The sequence below is a fragment of the Danio rerio genome, chromosome 25 (genome assembly GCF_049306965.1).
Source record: "Danio rerio strain Tuebingen ecotype United States chromosome 25, GRCz12tu, whole genome shotgun sequence".
NCBI classification, from domain to species: domain Eukaryota; kingdom Metazoa; phylum Chordata; class Actinopteri; order Cypriniformes; family Danionidae; genus Danio; species Danio rerio.
The window spans coordinates 3,643,286-3,667,270 of NC_133200.1; the positions used below are offsets into that span (position 1 = coordinate 3,643,286).

The window sequence follows — 23,985 nt, forward strand, 5'->3', positions numbered from 1 at the left end:
GCGAAAAGGGGCGGGATTAAGCAAGATGATTAGACATTAAAAAAAAGCGAGTGTAACGGCCATGGTCTTTAGCCTCCTTGGAAGAGCACCTGACTCCTATGCGGAAGGTTGCCGGTTCGATACCAGCTTGGAGCGGGTTGGATGGTAGTAGGACCGACGGGGTTACATTGGTGCCGTGGCCCAGATGGGAGTGAGGTTTAGCGGGGTGAGTGTAACGGAGGCCAGCTAGTAAGTGCTGTGTAAGTAAACCTCACTCCTCTGACCTCTAAACGTGCTCTAACGACAGACGCTAGAGTGGAAGTCTATGGGGAGAAAAGCCCAGTGTGACCGCAGCTTTAGTCTCTATTTCAGGGGTTGCCACAGCGAAATGAACCCCCAACTTTTCCAGCATATGTTTTCTGCAGCGGATCCCCTTCCAGCCGCAACCCAGTACTGGGAAACACCCATACACTCACATTCACACACACACACACACACACTCATATACACTACGGCCAATTTAATCAATTGACCTATAGCACGTGTTTGAACTGTGGGGGATACTGAAGCACCTGGAGGAAACCCACACAGAAACGCCAACTGGCCCGGCAAGGACTTAAACCAGCAACCTTGCTGTGAGGTGACAGTGATAGCCACTGTGCCGCTCAACACAAAAACAACCTCAGGAAAATATTGCTTAATATTTTCCCTATCAAATAGGATCCTGTGGAAAGATACATAGTTTTTTTTTTGTCTTAGCACATTTTATTTAAACTATTATTAATACATATACATATAATGTATCAAAGGTATTATACTGCAGGAAGTAACTGATGAGAACTGACTGAAATGGTTCAAAAATAATACAGGAAATCTGAGAATATTCATGCATAATTAATGAGGCTTAAAAGGTAGTTGCATAATTTATGAAGTTTTTTTTCACTGAGTGAATGCGAGTTAATAAAAAAGGGCCAAAGACAAAATTATGAAAACATTGGAACACAATGATAAAAACTAATAATAATGTAAATAAAATTATTATAATAGCATATTAATCATATTAAAATAAAGTCATTTTGAAAAATAAATGATAATTCATTGTGAGCCAGCAATAAAAGAAGTCAAATCAAGCCAGAAACGGACAAACCCAGCAGGCACAGGATGCCAACATGACGCCTGATTGACGTCGTAAGTCGTGGGGACATTGAATTTTGGGTGAAAATGAAAATCGGGGTGATGTCAGAACCCAATGGTAGGGTGATGTCAATGTCTAACGTCGGATAGACGTTGCGTTTTGGTTACTTTCCAAAGCAACCTATAAACACAAAATATCATCAGACGTTGGATTTTGTTTGCCATACCTGACGAGGAATTTCAGTATTTGATATCAGTGTGACGTTGGTATTTTGGTCACTTTCCAACACAGCCTAAAATCAACTGAATATCAACATCATTTCACGTCATTATTGTGCATCAAAATAACGTTGTCCTTAGATGCTGGCTAGACATTGAATTTTGGTCACCTGACATCAAGACTTAAATCTAACCTAAAATGAACGTCTTATGATGTTGTGTGTCTGGGAAGCTTTGATTTTGACATCATTTTGAGAATTAAAGAATCAGTCAGTCAGTGCAAAAGCCACTGATGGGATTGGCTGTGCTTGCAGTGGTTGTTCTTCTGATTGGCCAGGGGTTGTTCTGTGATTGGCCAAGGGCTTTTACAGTTGCACAGGTTGTTCAAGTGTACTAATCTATTTATTAGTCTCTGCCTACATAAACCAATTTAACAGAAGATATGTGAAAAATGGCAGAGTTTGCATTATGCTATGATCATGTTATGATTTATTGTGCACTTGCTCCTTCATAATGTGATTTTGGGGTGATAAAACTGACATATGTTGCATTTTTGAAACAAATTTCTTAAAACGTCTTAAATTTAGTTAAAAAAAATACATTTCAGACTTTCCCTCCACCTAACTTAGAGCTGTTCCTTTGTTTTCACTGCTGCGCCCAACAGATCCCGTCAGCCAATGAGATTCCATAATTGTAAGGAGAGTTCTGCTGATTGGCTGAGTGCTGAGTTGCCGTAGGGCTTGTGCTGATGGGATTGGCTGTGCTTGCAGTGGTTCTTCTTCTGATTGGCCAGGGGTTGTTCTGTTATTGACCAGGGGCTTTTGTAATTGCACAGGTTGTTCAAGTGTATTTACTAGTCTATTTAGTTAGTTTCTGCCTAAATAAACCAATTTAATAAAAAAAATATGTGGAAACTGTCAGAGTTAGCATTTTGTTATGATCATGTTATGATTTATTGTCCATTTTCTCCTTCATAATGTGATCTTGGGGTGATTAAACTGACATTTGTTGCATTTTTAAAACAGAAACGTCTTAAATCTTGTCAAAAAAACAACATCCTCACCAACTAGATCAGATTTCTTCTCTACCTGACTTAGAGCTGTTCCCTTGTTTTTACAGCTGCGCCCAACAGATCCCCGTCAGCCAATGAGATTCCAGAATTGTTGGGAGAGTTCTGCTAATTGGCTGAGTGATGAGTCACAGTAGGGCTCGTGCTGATGGGATTGGCTGTGCTTGCAGTGGTACTCCTTCTGATTGGCCAAGCTTTGTTCTGTGATTGACCAGGGACTTTTATAATTGCTCAGGTTGTTCAAGTGTATTTACTAGTCTATTTAATTAATCTCTACCTAAATAAACCAATTTAAAAAAAATTGTGGAAAATGTCAAAGTTTGCGTTATGATCATGTTATGATTTATTGTCCTCTTTCTCCTTCATAATGTGATTTTGGGGTGATAAAACTTACATGTGTTGCATTTTTGAAACAGAAACTACTTAAATCTTGTCAAAAAAAAAAAAACAATATCTTCACCAACTAGATCAGATTTCTTCTCCACCTGACTTAGAGCTGTTCCCTTGTTTTCACTGCTCAACTGCCCAACATATCCCTGTCAGCCAATGAGATCCCAGAATCATTGGGGGAGTTGTGCTGATTGGCTGAGTCGCCATAGGGCTCGTACTGACGAGATTGGCTGTTCTTGTAGTGGTGGGTCTTCTTCTGATTGGCCAGTGGTTGTTCTGTGATTGGCTAGAGGATTTTACAATTGCACAGGTTGTTCATCAACATCAGCTTGTTCAAAGTGTATTTACTAGTCTATTTAGTTAGTCTCTGCCTACATAAACCAATTTAATAAAAAAAATGTGTGAAAACTGTCAGAGTTTGGATCAGGTTATGATTCATTGTCCACTTTCTTCATCATAATGTGATTTTGGGGTGATAAAACTGACATTGGTTGCATTTTTGAAACAAAATTTCCTTAAAATCTAGTCAAAAGAAAAACAACTTTCAGATTTTCTCTCCACCTGACTTAGAGCTGTTCCCTTGTTTTCACAGCTGCGCCCAACAGATCCCCGTCAGCCAATGAGATTCCAGAATCGTTGGGAGAGTTCTGCTGATTGGCTGAGTGCTGAGTCGCCGTAGGGCTCGTGCTGACAGGATTGGCTGTGCTTGCATTGCTGCTTCTGCTGATTGGCCAGGGGTTGTTTGCTGTGCCGTTGCACAGATTATTATTACTATTTGTCACGTTCACATTCACTGAACTAGCGGTGTTGATTTGCGTTTGCGGCCAAGATGGCGGTGTGAATGAAAACACCCTCTCTGGTGTAGATGGAGATGGAGATTTATCGACAGATAGTCGCAGAGGGAGAGGACGGCGCGATGGTAAGCCTTGAATTAGTCGTGCTTTGGTTAACGGACATATTTCAGGGACAGGATCTGGAAAGGAGAACGCCGGATGTTCGCTGTCTTCCCCCACCCAAGGGAAGGCGGATGAAGGAGGTGCGGGTGTGTCAGGCAGAGCCAGGATTTGTGAGCCCACCATAGGTTGTGTTAAGGAGCTGGAGCTGTCACCATGCGCTCTCCGTGGTCTTGGTCGTGGAACGGGTGGAGGGATGCAGTGGATGGGCGTTTGGGGGCAGCTGTAAAAACCGGGTCGTTCATACAGAGGCATTGCTGAAAAGGCGTCCTCGCTCACATCCGTGTTGCGACTGTGGCTGGGCATCTGTGAGCTCTCAGAATGGAGGTAAAGTGGGAAACGAGAGAACGGAGCACGGGGTCGGCGTCGCAGGAGGGAGACTCTTGATGTAGGGGTCGAGCGGGGGAAATTGGGCGACTGAACGCCCAGAAGTCGACTCAAGCTGCCCAGGAATGGAGTGGAGTGATTGGCCTCCTCGTGCTCTTTAATCTGCTCCAGATTGTGCTGGAATTCCATTTCCTCTTTAGGAACGCTGAAAGACAGAAAAAATGGTGATCTTGTAAATTAGTTTTGACCTAACTTGACAAAACAGGCTTCGAAGTCTTGGAAATATAGCTTTCTTATGCATCACAAGGGGTCATTCACATTTTCCGTTGTCAATGCTCTACTTTGAAGACCTGCCAATGACCATATAGCAGGCACGTGCACACATAGGACTCAACCTGTGCAGTGCACATGCCCTTTTTAGTCTTGGATAGAAGTGCCCTTCCAAAATGATCCAAAGTGCCCCAGCGAAACCTCCCCCCCTACCGCCTTTTAGTAGGCACGCGACAACACTGCTCTTGAGTATGCACGCTACCCACCCCCCACTTACAGTACGCGCGCGACAACACCACTGATCAGAACGCGCGTGACAACACCGCTCTTCAGTACGTGAGCGACAACAACAACCCCCCCCCAGTCTTCAAAAAATTTATCCTGCACATGCCCTTTGTACAGTCTCTGCCATATAGTGTTTAATTATGTTCTGATACAGAAAAAGCATGACGTTTAATAGGGTGTGCTAACTTTTGCACATGACTGTCTGTGTGTGAGGATGTCCATTCACCTGATGTCCAGCGCAGATCCCATGAATGAGGGTTTGCGGTGTTCTGCGCTGGCGGCGGTGTACGGCGGCTGAGGCTCAGCTTCATCCCAGTATTTATCTCTCTCAACCAGAGGAACCAGATCATACATCTCATCCACTGACAGCAGAGACACCTGCGAAAAAAAAAAAACTGGACTATTAATGTTTGTACTTTCAAACAAGTGCAATATTAAAGGGATAGTTCACTATCTAGAAAACCAGAAAGCTGGAAAACTTTTCAGCTTTTTTCAAATATCTTCTTTAGTCTTTGACAAAAGAAAAAACTTATAAGGGTTTGGAACCACTTGAGGGTGAGTAAGTAGTGAGTAAATCTTTATTTTTGGGTGAACTAGCCCTTTAAAGTTGAACTTAACAATAAACTTTTAAAGTTAATGCTTTCATGGTAAAGTTTATATACTAATTATTAACTATTTAAAACCACTAAACTAACACCATATATAAATGATAGCCATATAGCTAACAAATCTCATGTACCAAACTTGAACTTGATATCACAAAAATGAAGCATTTTCACCTCACTAAACTTATAGGGCTCTATTTTGACGGTCCATGCGCAGAGCGCAAAACGCAGGGTGCAAACGCTTTCAGGGCGTGTCAGGACGCGTTTTTGCTAATTTCAGGACGGGAAAATCCGCTTTACGCCGCGGCGCATGGTCTAAAAGGGTTGAGTTTATTTTCTTAATGAGTTATAGGTGTGTTTTGAGAATAAACCAATCAGAGTCTCATCTCCCATTCCCTTTAAGAGCCAGCTGCGTCGCGCCAAGAGCGCATTTGCTATTTACAGGACGCAAAGTAAGTCTAAGTGGAAAAAATGAGCATTTCACAAGCAAACAGTTAACAGTTTTTAACAGAAAACTGTTAAACAGAGCATCTACTGCGCGAGAATGAGAGAGAATGGATCACTTTCACATTCGCTCTTGGATAGGGAAACCTTTACGCACAGACATCCATTAGTCTATAAATAAATAATTTTGTTTGTTAAGTGCAAATATTCGCTTCAAAACTATTTCTAAATTCAGTTCTAATTTCCAGCAAATGAATAAATGAACAATAATAACAAAATGTGCTCAAAAACCTGAGTTATATCCTAAAACACATGCTGTGCCCCATATGGTCTAAAACCTGCAGGTGGGCAAATCTAAGCTTGTTTTTAATAAAACAAATATAAATATGGATATAATAAATAATACTGCTAATAATAATAACATTATACAAAAGCAAATTGTTATGAATGAACTGAAAAAGCCTCTCGAGATGAAGAAGGCATAAAAGCAGTGGTTTTTCATATTTATGTAGGCTAGAAAATAATATGTTTTGTAATATTTCAATCCTTTATATTTATATCCTATATCTATTCTTATTATATCCTATATATATCCTTAATATTTACATTTTTTCATATGTAAAGATATGTGCCTATTGCTCTCTTGTGCGTATTAAGCAGTGTGTAAGCGAGGCGCAACTTTAGACCTAGAGTTTAGACCGGGTTAGTTTTGGTCCAATGAAAAATCTATTATAGTTTCTCAAAATAGCGACGCGGCAGCGGTCCGCTTCAGAACGCCTTCCTTTTTAGACCAGAACGCCTATGGGCGCACAAATGAGCGCTAATGCATTTGCTATTTAAACAGCGTAGCGCAACGCCTCAAAACCACTCTTGCGCCAAGCTGAAACTACCAAAAGACTACTGCGTCACGCCTTGCGCCACACTGCGCCGGGTGTATGATAGGGCCCTTAAAGTTAATGCCTTCATGGTAAAGTTTATATACTAATTATTAACTATTTAAATCCCCTAAACTAACACTATAAATAAATGATAGCCATATAGCTAACAAATCTCATGTATCAAACTTGAACTTGATATCACAAAAATGAAGGATTTTCACCTCACTAAACTTATAATCTCCATTTGACACCATAACTATGCATTTTTTTTTTGTCACAAATATCCCTTCTTTCACAAAAGACAACAAATTAGCAACTTATTTTCAACTTATTATTTAAATCATAAGCATTTTTTTCTAAATTTAGAGCATTTAAATGTACATTAAAAGCAGTGGTGTAAAGCAGTGGTGTAAAGTAACTAATTACAAACACTCAAATTACAGTAATTAAGTAGTTTTACTCAGGAATTGTAATTTAGTAAGTAGTTTTAAAAACGTGAACTTTTACTTTCCCTTGAGTACATTTTTAGTGCTGTATCTGTACTTTTACTCCACTAATTTTCTTCAACCTGCAGTCACTACTTTATTATTTCTTGTCTATGAGGATTAGAAAAATCAGTCCTGTGATTCCTGTCCAATCAAATCTCACATAGAAGGTATATCGCCTCATAATGAACTACCTCAAAATAGGGTTGATCAAAAAAATATATTACTGCTATTCAAATATTTATGTATATATATGAATTGATGTTTACTTTTAACTTATTATAAATAAATAATTATACTGTTCAATTATAATGATTAAAATAATTTTTATTTTTGTCAAATACTTTTGTGGCTGAAAAGTATCGGTTCAGGCAGCGTTTTGGCACTGGTACCGTTTTAAAAGTATCGATTTAGCACCGGTATTGAAATAACCATAAACAATACCCAACCCTACCCCAAACATGTGCGCTTTATAATTGCAGTAAACTGTTTGGAAGCATTAAAAGTGTACAAGATGTCCAAAATCTTTACATGCATTGACCCGGGCACTGTTAAGATGCATGTCACAGATAAGAAGATGACGGATGTTTACTGTATGATGATCGAAATGGCTTTAAACATCCAGCAGGCACAAGACGTCAACATGATATCAGAATGAAGTTGTACCCCAGTGTCATGGGGATGTTGCATTTTGTTTTTTCGTGAAAATCATGGAAGCATGTGATGCCAAAATAATGTTGGATGTTTGCTCAACATTGGATTTTGGTCACTTTCCAACACAACCTAAAGTCAACCAAATATCAACGTCATTTGATGTTGTTATTGAACAAATAACGTTGTCCTTAGACACTGGCTAGACAATCTAACCTAATGTTAATGTCTTATGATGTTGTTTGACATTAACATTAGGTTAGGTTTTGCTGTTTTTGTTTTCTCAAATTCACCAGAGGCCGCTGTGTACGCTTTTCCCAACCCACTCTCATTCTGAATACGGAGCCGGAGGTATGTATGGCTGCATTTCATTTTTTAAGCAAACGCTATGGGGCGGTATGACGCCTTTCCTTTTGGCGCTCACCGGCTGACCGCTTACCTCTGTGTGGAGGGCTTTCCCTTCACTACCAGTTTGTCCGGTTAGCTCGTCGTGTATGTTGGCGGACTTGAGACAGAGAGAAGGAGTTGACCACGATGACCAAGTTCGAGTCCGGGGAAGAGCGGTTCCAGAAATCAGGTAAGACAAAAACAGAATCCAAAAAATAAAACGAGCGAGTGAATAACAGAATGAGAATGTGGTAAAATCCGAAAATGTGGTAAAAAAAATCGAGGTCTTTGCTTTTTTCTGGACGGTGTTATTCTAAACCGTCGGTTGGGTTCAGGAGAAGTGAGGTGGCGTGCAGATCAATCGGTAAAATCGCTTGGGTTTAGGGAAGAAGGAGGGTGGGTCCGTTAATTGGCCGGTCGCCCAGTCAATCATTCAGCCGGTCAACAGCAGCCTCTGGTGGGTTTCGACAAGAACAGTGCGTACGAACAGTGAGTGCGAACGGCACTTACGAGAGACATTTGAGAGGCGAAAAAGTGCAAACAGCTGCCTGCTGGGCAATAACTCGAAGCACTACAGAATGTTACGTTTACACACACATGCACAAATTACATGTAAACTCTTAACAGCGTAATACTCACTACTCTTGAGTACTTTCTTTTACTCATACGTTGAGTAATATTGACAACAGATACTTTTACTCTACTTACACTACATTTTTAGACAAGTAATGGTACTTTCACTTTCAATTTTTCAGTACTCTTTCCACCACTGCACCTGACACAATAACTATGCATTTTCTGTCATAATTCAATCCATTTTTTATCATATTATCACTTCTATCACAAAAGACAACGAAATAGCAACTTAATGTCAACTTATTATTGAAATCATAAATGTTTTTCTAAATTCAGAGCATTTAAATGTGCCTTTCTGGACAATTTAACAACATATGAGCTCCATTTCTATTAAATACTGACCATTTTGTACTTAAAAATGGTGCCTCTACCCCAGGACACCCCATATACTGTAGGAGCACACATTATTAAATCCTATAAATAAATGTTTTATTTTTAGAAACATTCTTATGTGAAATATAAGAACAGTGGGTGTCATAATATCTCCAGTGGCATCAGTGACCAAATATACTTAGTGCGATGTCAACATAAAATCATTTCAGCCCATCATGCATAACCAAACAAATGCTAAGTGCTCCTACAAGCCTAAAAATCTAACAGAGAGATTGTCCAACCAGACACACAAATCCACACAACAGCTCCACAGACATGTTATTAGTGTGGTGTATGATGATGGTGTACCTGTAAATTACGGTCCACCAGCCAGTTAGTCTCAAAGTCGTCATCATCCTCCCCAAATGGATTAATAAGCTGCTCTGCAACCTGAAAGAACAATTAAACAAAGCAACTATTTTCAAACTATTCTTTAAGATGATGTAGCTACATTACATCAGTGTTATTTAAATATGTATGCTCGTCCAAGTTTAGTATATGTCATGTCAGCCACAGTTGAACACTATCATTACGCTGAGGTTATTTAGCACTAAATAGTAGTTACAACCAGTTATTATAGACTGTGAAGCGTCAGCTAATGGGATGCTTTACTAATACGCTTACACACCTTAAGCCAGCCCACGTAGAAGAAGAACTGGAGTAAAGTGAAGACAGGCAGGTAGAAGTCGAGGTTGTGACCCGGGTAACCCTGGGCGGGGTCAAGAAACTGCCGACCAATCAGACAAGTCAAAAAGAAACTGTACACAGCCACGGTTACCACCTGTAAGAGAGAGCAGGATGCTAATCTCATCTAATGTTATATAAACAATATTAGTGTTAATACAGTAGATGGGTTTTCAGCACTTTGTGTAATTATGAAGTATTGTATCGTATTGCATCTTATCGTATCGTATCATATCGTATTGTATGAGTGATGGAAATGCCAAAATTCAAATAAAAATCCTAATTCGTGAAGAAGCTCGTGAAGAAAATGGTTTTGGAAAAGGCTTAAAGCAAATAATGAAAGATGAAAACACATTTGCTCAATAAACTTTGATGTAGACAAAATCCAACCCAGGCACATTCTGATTACGTACCCCTATATATATTTCTGGAGAGCGCCAAATATGCCCCAGGAGCTACTTTTTTTTGCAGTTTGTGTTTTCGCAAATTCACCAGAGGCCGCTCTGTACGCTTTTCCGTAGCTCCAGAAATGTATATAAGGCTACTTTTTTAGAATGAGCCTATGTTGCCAAAAATCATGTAATCAATCAATCAGCTGTCTCCATTATACTTGCAACCCGGGCTCATTGCAGATACAAACCCAGGTCTACATTTCTGGGGACAGCGAAATACGTAACCGCAGATATGTGTGCTCGCAGCTTTTGTTTTTGCAAATCCACCAGATGATCTCAAATTCCTCTTTCATGTCCTCTTCTGCATAAATCCACTAGATCCACTAATCCTCCCACCCCCTTCCCTAAACCCAACCAATAGTGTTTTCAAAGGCAATGTAGTAAAAGAAAAGCCGTCGCGGCCACGTGATTTCACCATAATTTGAGCCTGTGTTTTTTTTCCTTGCGGACTTGAACCCTGTCAGCTCTGCTCCGCATCCCAAGTCTATTGGCGTACGCGGCGAGCTACTGGGCAAACAGGTTACACCGACAAAGCCATACACATGGAGGTAATCAGTCAGCGGTAGTGCGAAAAGGAGCAGAATCCGTCGACGTCGTCATAACGCCCTGTAGCATTGATTTTACAGGTGAAATGCAGCCACACGCACCTCTGGGTACATCATTTGCGGTCTCCAGAATTGTAGACAGGGGTACGTATCCACAATGAGCTTGTGCTGTAGACTTGCCTTGTTTGTTTACTGTTGGTTGCCAGGTTACCAATACTACAGTCAGCTCCTCTAAAAACTTGATGGAAACACACCACTTGATGGAAATACTTCACATTTGGGATTTTTTCTTTTGTCTTTTTTTGTGAACTTTTTTTTTTAATAGACTTGCTTTACGTTATTATCGGATCCCGGCTAATAAAATACACATGGATACACAAAAATAAACATTTATTCAGCTGTTCCGAACTTGCTTGAGTTTCAGGCTCCACACCTATTGTGAAATTAAGTATTTGCATGAGTAAATTATATACAAAGTCAACACAAATATTAAACCAAAATGCGTGAATAAAGAGAAATTATAACTACACAGTGCAAATGATGCAAAATGCATGATGCGTTTCCCACAAATTCATGGATTTTACCTCAATCTCATCTACCACACAATGTCAAATAATTAAACACAAGCGAAAAACGCATGAAAAACATCCTGTGAGTAAACTAGAACAAGATATTTGGTGTAATCCCAGCATTAGAGGGGCTGACTGTAGTATTGGTAACTTAGCAACCAACACAAGGCAAGTATATAGAAGACAGCTGATTGGTCACAAGAGTGTAACGTTTGCTACATCAGAGTGTATTCGGCAAATGCATTTTCATCTCCAGTTATTCATATTAACTTTTTTCAAAAAGTCCAAAACTACCTCAAGCGAACATTAAAAACCTTTTTTGTGAACAAAATGTTTCCCAATCAGAAACCATGTTTAGCTCTTCCAGTAAACTAGAGATCAGTTCTAGCTCTTCCAGCCAATCAGAGACAACTTTGAGCTCTTCTAGCCAATCAGATATAATTTTTTGCTCTTCCAGCCATAAGAAACCATGTTTAGCACTTCCAGCCAATCAGAGACCACTTCTAGCTCTTCCAGCCAATCAGAGACCATTTTAGCTCTTCCAATCAGAGATAATTTCTAGCTTTTTCATTCAGTCAAAGGCCTTTTTAGCTCTTCCAGCCAATTAGAGATCACTTCTAGCTCTTCCAGCCAATCAGAGACAACTTTGAGCTCTTCTAGTCAATCAGATATAATTTTTTGCTCTTCCAGCCAATCAGAAACAATGTTTAGCTCTTTCAGCCAATCAGAGACCACTTCTAGCTCTTTCAGTCAATCAGAGATCATTTCTAGCTTCTCCAGCCAATCAGAGATCACAGAGATTTGTATTTGTATTCCAATTTGTATTCCACAGAGATTAATCAGGCAACAGATGGATATGTTAAAATAAATCACTTACCAAGTACTGATTGTCGCAGAAGACACTACAAAAATCACACAAAATTGGTTTATTCGGTTTAGTTTCATTTCATATCATCAAGATGGGGAAATCTGAACTGTTATGGCAGTTTTTTTTATTTTCTCTATACTAGTAGAAGAAGAAACTAGATGAGTTTTATCAAACCTGTGTATAAACGAGAGGTAAGCTGATCCAATCATATCCGTACAGCCTCATACATTGAGACCGAAGCGTGTTCAGTTCCTACCAGGAGAAAAAATATATATTTATAATTTTTTAATTATATAAGTTAATTGAGATTGTATTATAATAATATTCAAATTAAACAAAAATGTTATAAAAGTATAAATAATAATAAAAATTGAATTTGAGGTATGTAAAAAAAAGTTTGTGTTCCATTTGGGATGACACTAAATTCATGTACCTTGCTGTTGAGTGTGTAATTACATAGTGTATAAGTGTATAGTGTGCCATTCGTGTGCCAGTCAATGAGAATCCCCATAGTGAGTGGAATAGTCATAATCTGTAGACGTACGTTGAGGATGGCTGTCATTGCGACGTCGTTATTGATTCGTCCTTCAGATCGAGCTCTCATAGCCAGACTGACAAACCACATGCAGGGAACCCAGAACTTATTATGAGGTGAAGGAAGCTCCTGCAGCTGCCTCAGCTCCTCCGCTGTCATCAGACCTGCGGGAGAGTCCAAAACACTTCACACTGTTTAAGAGCACACTAGCTAATAAATATCCAACCAAGGCTCATTTTTATTTCGCACTTCTATATACATTTCTGGAGAGCGCCAAATACATCCCATGAGCTGCTTTTTTTTTTGCTTTTTTTTTTGTTTATTTGCAGTTTTTATTTTTGCAAATCCACCAGAGGCCAACGTGTACGAAATGTCAAATGTTTTTCACGAGTGCCATTCACGCCTGCTGTTCTTACTTAAATCCACCAGAGGCCGCTGTCGACTGACTGACTGACTGACTGACCAAGTGACTGACCCCTCCTTCCCTAAACCCAACCGATAGTGTTTTCAAAAACCGATTGACCCACTTCACTAAGCCCAACTAACACTTTTAGAAAGCAATCCAGAAAAAGAAAACCCTCGCCTGATTTTTACCACAGTTTAGCACATTCTCACCCTGTTATTTACTTATTCGTCAAAGCCACCGGACAAACTGGTAACAGCAAGAAAGCAGCCCATACAGAGTTAAGCGGTCAGCTGGTAAGTGCAAAAAGGAACAGCTTCATTCCCCCCACAGCGTTCGTTTTAAAGATGAAATGCAGTCAAACGTGCCTCTGGCTACATAATTTCCGATCTCCAGTAATGTATATAGGGCTACGTTCTCAGAATGAGCATGGATGTTGGAGTTTTAAGGATGTTGGAACTATCCTTAAACCTAACAGACTAAAACTAACTTCTAGTGTTTCTTATTTTAATTTTACAGTTTAATTTATTTGACAGTCTGTCACGTTTTTGGGTCCCCATGTAAGGCATTTTCTTAATTTGTGTGCAATGTGATAATTTGCAACATGTATGCTCAGTGCTTAATTTGTGAACTGCAAGGTTCCAGAACAGATCGGGGGATTGGATCCGGCATGTTACCCGAGGAAGTAAAGGTGTCGCGCACGAAAGTGGCAAGGGGGGTGCTAGCAGGACGTTGGATGGCGGAGGGTTGTTGCAAACGTAAGTTAAGAGCCAGGGGGTTGGAGGGGGGGGGTTGGTTGTCGCAGACGAATGTGAAGAGGGTTGGGGTGCTAATGGGGCGTTGGATGGGGAAGGGTTGTCGCGAACGTAAGTTAAGAGCCGTGGGGGTTGGTTGCCGCAGACGAATGTGAAGAGGGTTAGGGATTTGCCAAAGAAATTGAAAGTTAACAGGACGAGGGAGGAGGGCAGTTGAGGAGGAGGATTGGTAAAATGAGGTGCCTAATCAGATTTCAGAGGTGCCGGATCTGGATCCTGCGTCTTCCAGCACAAATTAAGCCCTGTGTACGCTATATTAAATCGATGAAGATCTTTTCTTACTTTGCTGGTGTCTTTTGGGATTGCATGTGTTTTCTTAAAGCGCAGCCTGCTAAGTTCTCTCTCTTTAAAAAAACAAATAATAAAAAATTTAAACATAATTTAAAAAACAAATATTTTAGCACGTTGTTCGCACTGTTTTTGTTGTAATTACACCATTTTGACCAGTAGGTGAATCATTTCAGTGAATCATTTCCAACATAGGCTCATTCTGAAAACGTAGCCCAATATACAGTACGCTTCTGGAGATCACGCATTACGCAGCCAGAAGTACTTACGGCTGCATTTCACTTTTAAAACGAACACTATGATGGCGTCCTTTTTCGCGTTTACCAGCTGACCGCTTACCTCCATATGAACAGCTTTCCCGCTGTTACCAGTTTGTCCTGTTGGCTTGCTGAGTACATCGGCGGACTTGAGATGTAGAGCGGAGTTGACCACGACGATGGGGTTGGAGTCCTGTGAAGAACGGTTCCAGAAAGCAGGTAAGACAAAACCAAAAGCTAAAAAGGCAAATAACAGGGTGACAATGTGGTAAAATCTGAAAACATGGTAAAATAAGATGAGGGCTTTTCTTTTTCTGGTTTGCTTTTGAAAATTGTTAATTGGGTTTAGGGAAGTGGGTGGGGGCTGGTCAATCAATACAATTGGTTGGGTTTAGGAAAGAAGGAGGGAGGGTCAGTAGATCGGTCAGTCAGTTAAACAGTCAGTCAACAGCGACCTCTGGTGGATTTACGTGAGAATACCATGCCCGAATGGCATTCATGAGAGAAATGTGAGATCTCAAAAAGCGTAAACAGCAGCCTCTGGTGGATTTGCGAAAACAAAACCTGCAAAAAAAAAGTAGCTCCTGGGATGTATTTGGTGCTCTCCAGAAATCTGTATAGGGGCACAGATCAGAGTAAGCCTGGGTTGATCATTTCATTGATTCAATTAAAAAGATTGGTTTCTCCACTCACTAAAATGATCGCTTTGATTGTACTTTTCTGCCTCCAAACCAATTCACTTATATTTAAATATGAATATAAACTGCGGAGAACAGTTTTTATGTTGTGATGTTGTTTGGACAAATTATGTCAGGATTTTCATGTTTGCATGAACTACTTTCAAAACTCTTGCTAAAGCTCTTGGAAATCTGGAATAATTCCTTCCTGTTTCCTCTTTGAGTGTAAATCCCAGACACCAGAGGGTACTGGAACAAAACATGGCTTTAATCGCTATTCTAGGACACATTTCTTGGCCTGAATTTAACACTTTCTGGGCAGTTCATTGACATTTTTCATTTAGCAGACAATTGTATCCAAAGCGAGGATGAAAGAAGCACTTCAAATCAACAGAGAGTAGCAGTATATCAATGCTATGACAGACTAGTCAACGTTTCTGTTTAAAAAAGAGGAGAGCGTGTGTCCAATAGGGGATTTGTCCAGCACACACGGCAAAAACTATCTGTTAATGAACAGCTGTGAAAGTTGTAAAGTACGGTTGTGAATTGCATTATGGGATGTTGATCTCTGCTTTGTCGACTTTTGATGTTGAAAATTCAACTTTAACTGTGACTTTTATTGACATGTTAACAGTTTGAAATAATATATTGCATAATAAATACCATGCAAGTGTAAAGGAGGCCAGCTAGTAAGTGCTGTGCAGGTAAACCTCACTCCTCTGACCTCTAAAGGTGCTCTAGCGACAGACACAAGAGGCCATGGTCTTTAGCCTCCTTGGTAGAACACCCGACTCCCATGCGGAGGGTCAGGCAGTTTATTACAAGGTTTTTGTTGCGTAAATACAACACCAACCCAGACAAAATATTACTTTAAGTGAAGTTTATTCATAAACTAATTTCGAGAGGATCACGTGCTTATGATTTATCACGGCCAGTCTCGTATTTGCTAATCACTAATCTTCCAATCATATGAGCCCTAAGGCACCATAAATAGCCTCAGTTTTCAGTTCACTTTATCTTCGTTTGGAAGAAACCCCCCTCCTCCCCTATTCTCCTCCTTTACCTGTGATTGGGCGGCACGGCGGTCCAGTGGTTAGCACTGCGAACCACACAGCAAGAATACTGCCGGTCCTAGTTCTATAGGACCGGTGGGTGTTTCTGTGGGGAGTTTGTATGTCCTTCCCGTGTCCGCGTGGGTTTTCCCCGGGTTCTCCGGTTTCCTCCCACCATCCAAAGACATTCAACATACATAACAATCAAGCTTGTCTAATTCCTTACGTTCCCTTAGCTACAGCAGCAGGGGAGTTCTGAGATCCACCGAGCTCGGGCTCCCTTCTTGCTCTGCCAACGGGAGGAAGCCCCGGGCTCGAGGAGCCCTTGAGCTCGGGGCTCTCTCCCGGGACAGCATGCCAAACAAGCTTTTATAAATCATCAGCTAAGTGTGAACTCTTGAAACTATTAAAAATGTTCATAAAAGTCATTGGTCACATAAAAGTTGGTTAAAAGAAAGATCAAGATCCCATAATGCAATCCAAAAGCTAAAATAAATGGAAAAACTGCTAATTTACAGATATTTTTGTATTGCACTCACCTACTGAGTAGAGCACACTCAGAATTGCAAGTTTTCCAGAAGTATGAAGTACATCAAATAAAGTACATATGAAAAATTGAGATCGAAGAGAAAAAGGTCAGTTATAATTGCACATATTTTTGTAATGTTTCAGAGTGCTGCTAGTCTATATTTTATTTAATGTGTAGGCTTTTTTGTTTGGCAACTTGTTAAAACTAAAACTTATTTTTCATTTGATGTTTCATTTAAAGGCTCATTCTTACACCGTGTCCTAACTACAGGCAATAAAGCTACACTAACTGGCTACTTTATTGCAGTAGGAACACCTCACTGGTATCGCTTTTGACCACTTTTGCCAACAGAGCTGCCTTAATCCTTCGTGGCGTAGATTCAACAAGACACTGGAAATATTCCTCAGAGATTTTGCTCCATATTGACATGATAGCATCACACAGTTGCTGCAGATTTGTCGGCTGCACATCCATGATGTGAATCTCCCATTCCACCACATCCCAAAGCTGCTCTATTGGATTGAGATCTGGTTACTGTGGAGGCCATTTGAGTACAGTGAACTCGTTGTCACGTTCAAGAAACCAGTCTGAGGTGATTCACGCTTTATGACATGATGTGTTATCCTGCTGGAAGTAGCCATCAGAAGATGGAGACACTGTGGTCATAAAGGGATGGACATGGTCAGCAACAATACTCAGGTAGGCTGTGACGTTGACACGATGCTCAATTGGTACTAATGAACCCAAAGTGAGCCAAGAAAATATCCCCCACACCATTACACCACCACCAGCAGCCTGAACCATTGAATCAAGGCAGGATGGATCCATGCTTTCATGTTGTTGATGCCAAATTCTGACCCGATCATCCGAATGTCAGAAATTGAGACCACCTTCAAAGTCACTTAAATCCCCTTTCTTCCCCATTCTGATGCTCGGTTTGAACTGCAGCAGATCGTCTTGACCATGTCTACATGCCTAAATGCATTGAGTTGCTGCCATTTGATTGGCTGATTAGAAATTTGGTTAAAGAACAGGTGGACCCCTAATAAAGTGGCCGGTAAGTTTATGTTTTTCATGTTAAAATGAGCGTTTGTTCTAACCATCTGCGACAACGATGTACAAAATTTCTATTTTAGAAACCACCATTTCTATTTCCACAATGTCGTAGCAAAAACAAAGTTTAACTTTGTATTGTGAACCTAAAAACAAGCAACACAAAAATATTTGTCGTCTTGACTTTTTTGTCATTAAACAGTGTAGGAGGTGCATAAACGCAGGTGTTGGTGCACATGAAGAGGAACAGTAGAGTTTTACCTGCTTGAACCAAGTGGCTCATGGTCGGGAATCTCTTGTAGACAGCCGTGCTGACGGAGCGGTAGATGAGGATGCCGGACAGGTTTGCGTAGCGCATTAAACTCCTGCGTATGAGTCTGGCTCCTTCATCTGCACCCCGTACATGTCCACTGACCAGAGCTGACAGGCGGTCCGGCCAGGGGACGCTCTCGAACTGACCCCACCAGCGGGACACCACCAGAGTCACATAGAAACCTGCAGGAGACATTCATCATCTTAAGAGATCCACACGTTTTCCCTCTTAATACAAAATGCTATATTAAGTGGCATTTATTTACCCAGTACGAATGACACAGGAATGAGCTGAGCGTACTGATCACAGTACAGGGAGAGCTTCTCAAACATCCTGCGCTGCTCTTCAGTCAGTACACACCTGTCAATCAAACGGTGCACTCTTAAAGGGACAGTAACACTTTAAATATTCATTCATTCATTATCCTTCGGCTTAGTTCCTTTATTCATCAGTGGTCACCACAGCGGAATGAACCGCCAACTATTCCAGCATATGTTTTATATGCATTTCCAGCTGCAACCCAGTACTGGGAAACATGAAACATCCATAAACACTCGGCCAGTTTAGCTCATTAATTCGTCTATAGTGCATGTGTTTGAACTGTGGGGGAAACTTGAGCACCCGGAGGAAACCCACGCCAACACGGGGAGAACATGCAAACTCCACATAGAAACGCCAACTGACTCAGCCGGGACTCGAACCAGTTATCTTCTTGCTGTGAGGCGGGTCAAACAGATATATACAGGGAAACCAGAGTCTGGGTCAAATAAAAGGGGAATGGTCGGTATAGGCAGCAAGCAACGTAAACAATCAGAACAAAGCAAGGGTCAAACATGGCAAGGCAAAGGAAACGTGTCGTAATGTCACAAAAACAGTAAACAAGACTCAGCAACAATGTGTGTGTGTGTGTGTGTGCTGTCTTTATAGCTGATTCGATTAGCCCTGTACTGTTTGTGTTTGCAATGAAAGGTGAACCGGAACAGTTGTGTGAAAGTACAGGTATAATGGGATTTGTAGTTCATTTGGTGGCAGATTTGTAGTTCTCCAGTATTTTACATGTGCTAGATTGCTGGTGATTGTGACAGGCTGTTTATTCCAGCATCTTCCTTTGTGTTTAATATTTTTGGGTGAACTACCCTTTTAAATATTCTATACTGTTGTATATAAAGATGCATGTTCACTGCTGATTTTATTATATGTGCAACTTTTTGACACGGTGGAACCCAAACATTGTGTTAAATTTAGTCCTGTGAGTTTTACACCAAAACTAAACCCTGAGGTTGATTCTGTCCATATTTTATTGAAAAACTGGATTGAAATTAGACAGCATATATATATATATTAACAGAAATTGGGGAAAAAAACTAAACAGGGGGGCTAATAATTCTGACTACTCAACTGTTTATTGTTTTGTAAATATGTGCGGTTAAAAATACCATGATGTACCATGATATTCTTAAATGTAACAAGCCTAAAAGCATGTTTTTTGGTAAGTAATTCAGTACTTTGAGATAAATAAAAAAAATATTTGCCATCCTTTTTTTGTTATGTTTTTTGTTATGTCATCCACGTTATGTTTAACAAAGCAAGAAATACAGAATCTACATATAAATGGCATATATAAAAATTGGTAAAAAAAGAATTTTTATTAACTAATATACATATATATATATATATATATATATATATATATATATATATATATATATATATATATATATATATATATATATATATATATATATATATATATATATATGGAAACACTTTACAATAAGGTTCTTTAGTTAATGCATTTACTAACATGAACTAATCATGAACAACACATGTATTTTATATATATATATATATATATATATATATATATATATATATATATATATATATATATATATATATATATATATATATATATATATATATACAGGTGAAGTCAGAATTATTAGCCCCCTTTTGATTTTTTTTCTTTTTTAAATATTTCCTAAATTATGCTTAACAGAGCAAGGAAATTTTCACAGTATGTCTGATAATATTTTTTCTTCTAGAAGAAGTCTTATTTGTTTTATTTTGGCTAGAAAAAAAGCAGTTTAGAATTTTTTAAAAACTATTTTTGGGACAAAATTATTAGCCCCTTTAAGCACATTTTTTTTCGATAGTCTACAGAACAAACCATCGTTATAGAATAACTTGTCTAATTACCCTAACCTGCCTAGTTACCTTATTAACCAAGTTAAGCCTTTAAATGTGACTAAGCTGTATAGAAGTGTCTTGAAGAATATCAAGTAAAATATTATTTACTGTCATCATGGCAAAGATAAAACAAATCAGTTATTAGAAATAAGTTTTTAAAACTATTATTATTAGAAATGTGCTGAAACAATCTTCCCTCCATTAAACAGAAATTGGGGAAAAAATAAACAGGGGCGCTAATAATTCTATTATATATATAGTTTTTATTTATTTAAAAGCAATAACTTGCCTAATTAACCTAGTTAAGCCTTTAAAGAGGTGATCCAGAGTGTATTTTTAAGGCTTGGTTGTGTTTATAAGATGCAATTTTTATAAGATGTGCTCATGCTTCATTTGTAGAAAATCAGGTTATTTTCTCATATATCTTACTCTGATTATATACAGCTCAGATAACATGAAAACCACTGTTATATTTCCTAGTTTCTCTGAAGACCCACCCTCAAGAGGCTCTGATTTGTCAGCTAACATAATGTGCTGTGATTCGCAGATCAGCTCCACATCACCAGGAAGCCTCTCTGTTATAACATGACAGCGCCTCTGGCCACGCCCCTTCACTGTCCAGGGTGTACGTGCGTAACCTGAAGGGTTTATGACATCATTACCCGAGATGTATTTTTTTGTATTCCCCAAACTTCGTTCGCTGTAGGCTGTGCTAAGCTAACTCTGCAAAAGCCAATGTCTCCATTTGCATTGATCTTTGAGCATCTTACATTCAGAGATTTTGTTTGTCACACATCTACATAACACATCAACTAAAGTTTAAAATATGATATCGTAGAGGACCACCACTTTAAATGTCACTTCAAGCTGAATACTAGTATCTTGAAAAATATCTAGTCAAATATTACGTGCTGTTAACATGGCAAAGACAAAGAGAGTTAAAACTATGATGCCTTTACCTGTATGTGATGCTGATAATGCAGTACATCACAGTGAAGATCAGCAGCTCGCGATACAGCAGCTTATAAATGCTTCCTTTCCATCGCAGAAGAAGGCGATAAAAGGTGCCCAGACGCGCATCTGCCACCCGCCGCGAGTACGTCACCGTCATCACTGCCCCTTCTGGACAGGACCAGGAAAATCACAGTCTCGTCCCACCTGCCAGCAGGAAGCTATGGTAACTTTGTAAAACTTTGATTTGCTTATTGAAGTAATTTAAAGCAACTAAAAGCATTTGTTGTTGTGACTTCTTGCTGTATCATTAGCCATGTCATTCATAGTGTTTTGATACTAAATCAATACTTTTAATAAACCTAAAAGGCCCTGTTTGTCTCAGATTTCAAAATGAACAGAGTTTTATTTACATTGTACTGAGTATTGAGTCAACTAATTAAAAGAAGAATCTAAATAAGAAATTAAAAAAGCGTTTAATATACAATTTTAATCATGTAATTTCTCCATAGGCATTAATTATCGCAACTATTGTGTCAGTGTATAACCTAAAAAGTTGAGTTGAAACTTAAGTTGCTTATTATAATAGTTTAACATAACATAAAACTTTTTGTTTACATATTAAATATAGTCTCATTACTTTGAAGTTAGTGTTTATAATATTATATGTTATACATAAAATACATATAATGTGTGACACATATTAAATAAATAAATAAATCCATACTTTTAATAAATCTAAAAGTTTAATTTCCATTCTATGTGCAATATAGATTTATAATTATTATAAAATTAATATAAAATTATTTTAATTAAATATTTATTAGATTGAATTATTAAGTCATTATTAGATTATTTTATTCAATATTTATTAGATTATTTTATTAAATCATAATTAGTTTCAACTAATGAATCATCATTAAATTCCTTTATTTAATACTTATTAGATTCGACTATTAAATCATTATTCGATTTTTTAAAAAAAAATCTTTATTAGATTAATTTATTAAATCATTATAAAATTCAATTATTAAATCATAATTACATTTATTAAATACTTATTAGCTTAGGTTATTAAATTATTTTAGATTTAATTATTAAATCATATTAATAATAATAAAAAAATTATTAAATCATTATTAACTTACTTTATTAAATACTTATTAGATTCAATTATTAAATCATCATTTTATTATTTTATTAAATCAATATTTAATCAAATCATTAAATAATTATTAAATTGATTAAATACTTATTAAATTAGGTTATAAAATTATTTTTAGATTTAATTATTAAATCATATTATTAATAATTAAATAAATCATTTTATTAAATCATTAAATTACTTTATTAAATCATTATTTAATTAAATCATTATTAAATTACTTTATTAAATACTTAGATTAAATTATTAAATCATCATTAGATTATTTTATTAAATCATTATTTAATTAAATCGGTGAATAATTATTACATTTATTAAACACTTATTAGATTTGGTTATTAAATGATTTAAGATTTAACTATTAAATCATATTAATAACAATAAAATAAATAATTTTATTAAATCATTATTAAATTACTTTATTAAATTCTTATTAGATTAAATTATTAAATCATTATTAGATTATTTTATTCAATAATTATTTAATTAAATCATTATTAAATTATTTTATTAAATATTTATTAAATTAAATGATCAAATCATCATTAGATTATTTTATTAAATCATTATTTAATTATTTTATTCAATCATTATTAGATGTATCTCCATTTATTTTTCCAAATAATTGAATTACTTTTTAGACAACGCAATTACAAAAGTTATACAAATGTAATTTCAACGATGTAATTAGTGATGAATTTAAGTAACTAACCCGACACTTTCAGCCAATATATACGATTATAAATCAAATAAACGCATACATGTGAGCTCATTTACACAAAATCACACCGATCGCTAGTTAAATGAAAATGCTGGTAAAAGCAGAATGAAAACAGAAACATATTGCATGCAAATCCTCTCTACTCTGCAACAAAATGCAGTTTTTTTATAATATCAAAAACATTCTTAAATCAAGAACCATTTCTGCACAAGCAAGTCTTGATTAAGGAAATATTAAGCCGAATGAAGTTGAAACGAGCAAAATAATCTAGTTTTTCCTTTTGACACATGATATATTACCCCAATGGCAGATTATTTAGCTTGTTTTAAGTGAAAAACTCACTTAATTTTGCTACATTATTTCTTCAAACAACAAAATGCTTCCTGATTTGAGAATATTTAAATATTTGGACTAAAATCAAGACAAAAAAAATCGAAGTAGCTTTTAGTGCAGTGCATTGCTCATTTGCACACTGCATGCATAAGAAGTAAGCAGCAATACTCACAGCCTGTGATGCTTCATGAATTGCCAGCGTTTTTACCGGAACCGTTATGATTGTGAGATCCAGACGCCCACAACTCCGGTCACTTGACCTGATAATCTGTTTTTCCACTCACAAAAGAGGCATTGTGCAAAACTAGGGGGGGCTTATTAATCTGTGCAAATCTTCCACACACATTTATAGACGTTCATAGACTCGATTATTAATTGCGTGGTTATGTAATGAGAACATTATATCGATGATCTGATGTTTTAATTCATTATTGAACGTTTGTTGTATTTTGAGGCCCTCAGAAGGGAGTTTTCTGCAGTTTTTATCGCCCCCTAGTTGAT

General features: G+C 37.8%; 1 protein-coding gene across 3 annotated transcripts; it reads right to left on the reverse strand.

Moving 5' to 3' along the window:
• Nucleotides 1–721: 721 nt before the first annotated feature.
• Nucleotides 722–23,951, reverse strand: best1 (bestrophin 1). 3 transcript variants are annotated; one of them, XM_073942574.1, is made up of 11 exons: nt 23,657–23,941; nt 21,274–21,472; nt 18,390–18,484; nt 18,073–18,306; nt 12,747–12,901; nt 12,377–12,454; nt 12,212–12,236; nt 9,713–9,865; nt 9,394–9,474; nt 4,853–5,004; nt 722–4,276 (listed from the first exon to the last, which is right to left on the reverse strand). In XM_073942574.1, the coding sequence occupies exons 6-11, from the start codon at nt 12,409–12,411 to the stop codon at nt 3,358–3,360; spliced, it is 1,365 nt and encodes a 454-aa protein (XP_073798675.1). In that variant the 5' UTR covers nt 12,412–12,454; nt 12,747–12,901; nt 18,073–18,306; nt 18,390–18,484; nt 21,274–21,472; nt 23,657–23,941; the 3' UTR covers nt 722–3,357. The 3 variants fall into 3 exon arrangements, with proteins under 3 accessions (XP_073798675.1, XP_073798674.1, XP_689098.3); XM_073942573.1 differs by lacking the exon at nt 12,212–12,236 and having other exon boundaries at nt 21,274–21,436; nt 23,657–23,951; XM_684006.11 differs by lacking the exon at nt 12,212–12,236 and having other exon boundaries at nt 23,657–23,777.
• Between the last annotated feature and the right edge of the window lie 34 nt (nt 23,952–23,985).

Bases quoted from the DNA above. Each gene is read 5' to 3' on its own strand.
- best1 (XM_073942573.1), bottom strand. From the start codon at position 21,425: ATGACGGTGACGTACTCGCGGCGGGTGGCAGATGCGCGTCTGGGCACC. The intron at 18,307-18,389 runs GTAAATAAATGC...TGTCTCCTGCAG, and splicing joins TCCTGTGTCATTCGTACTGG to GTTTCTATGTGACTCTGGTG. The intron at 12,902-18,072 runs GTAAAACTCTAC...ACTCTCCCGCAG, and splicing joins GAGCCACTTGGTTCAAGCAG to GTCTGATGACAGCGGAGGAG.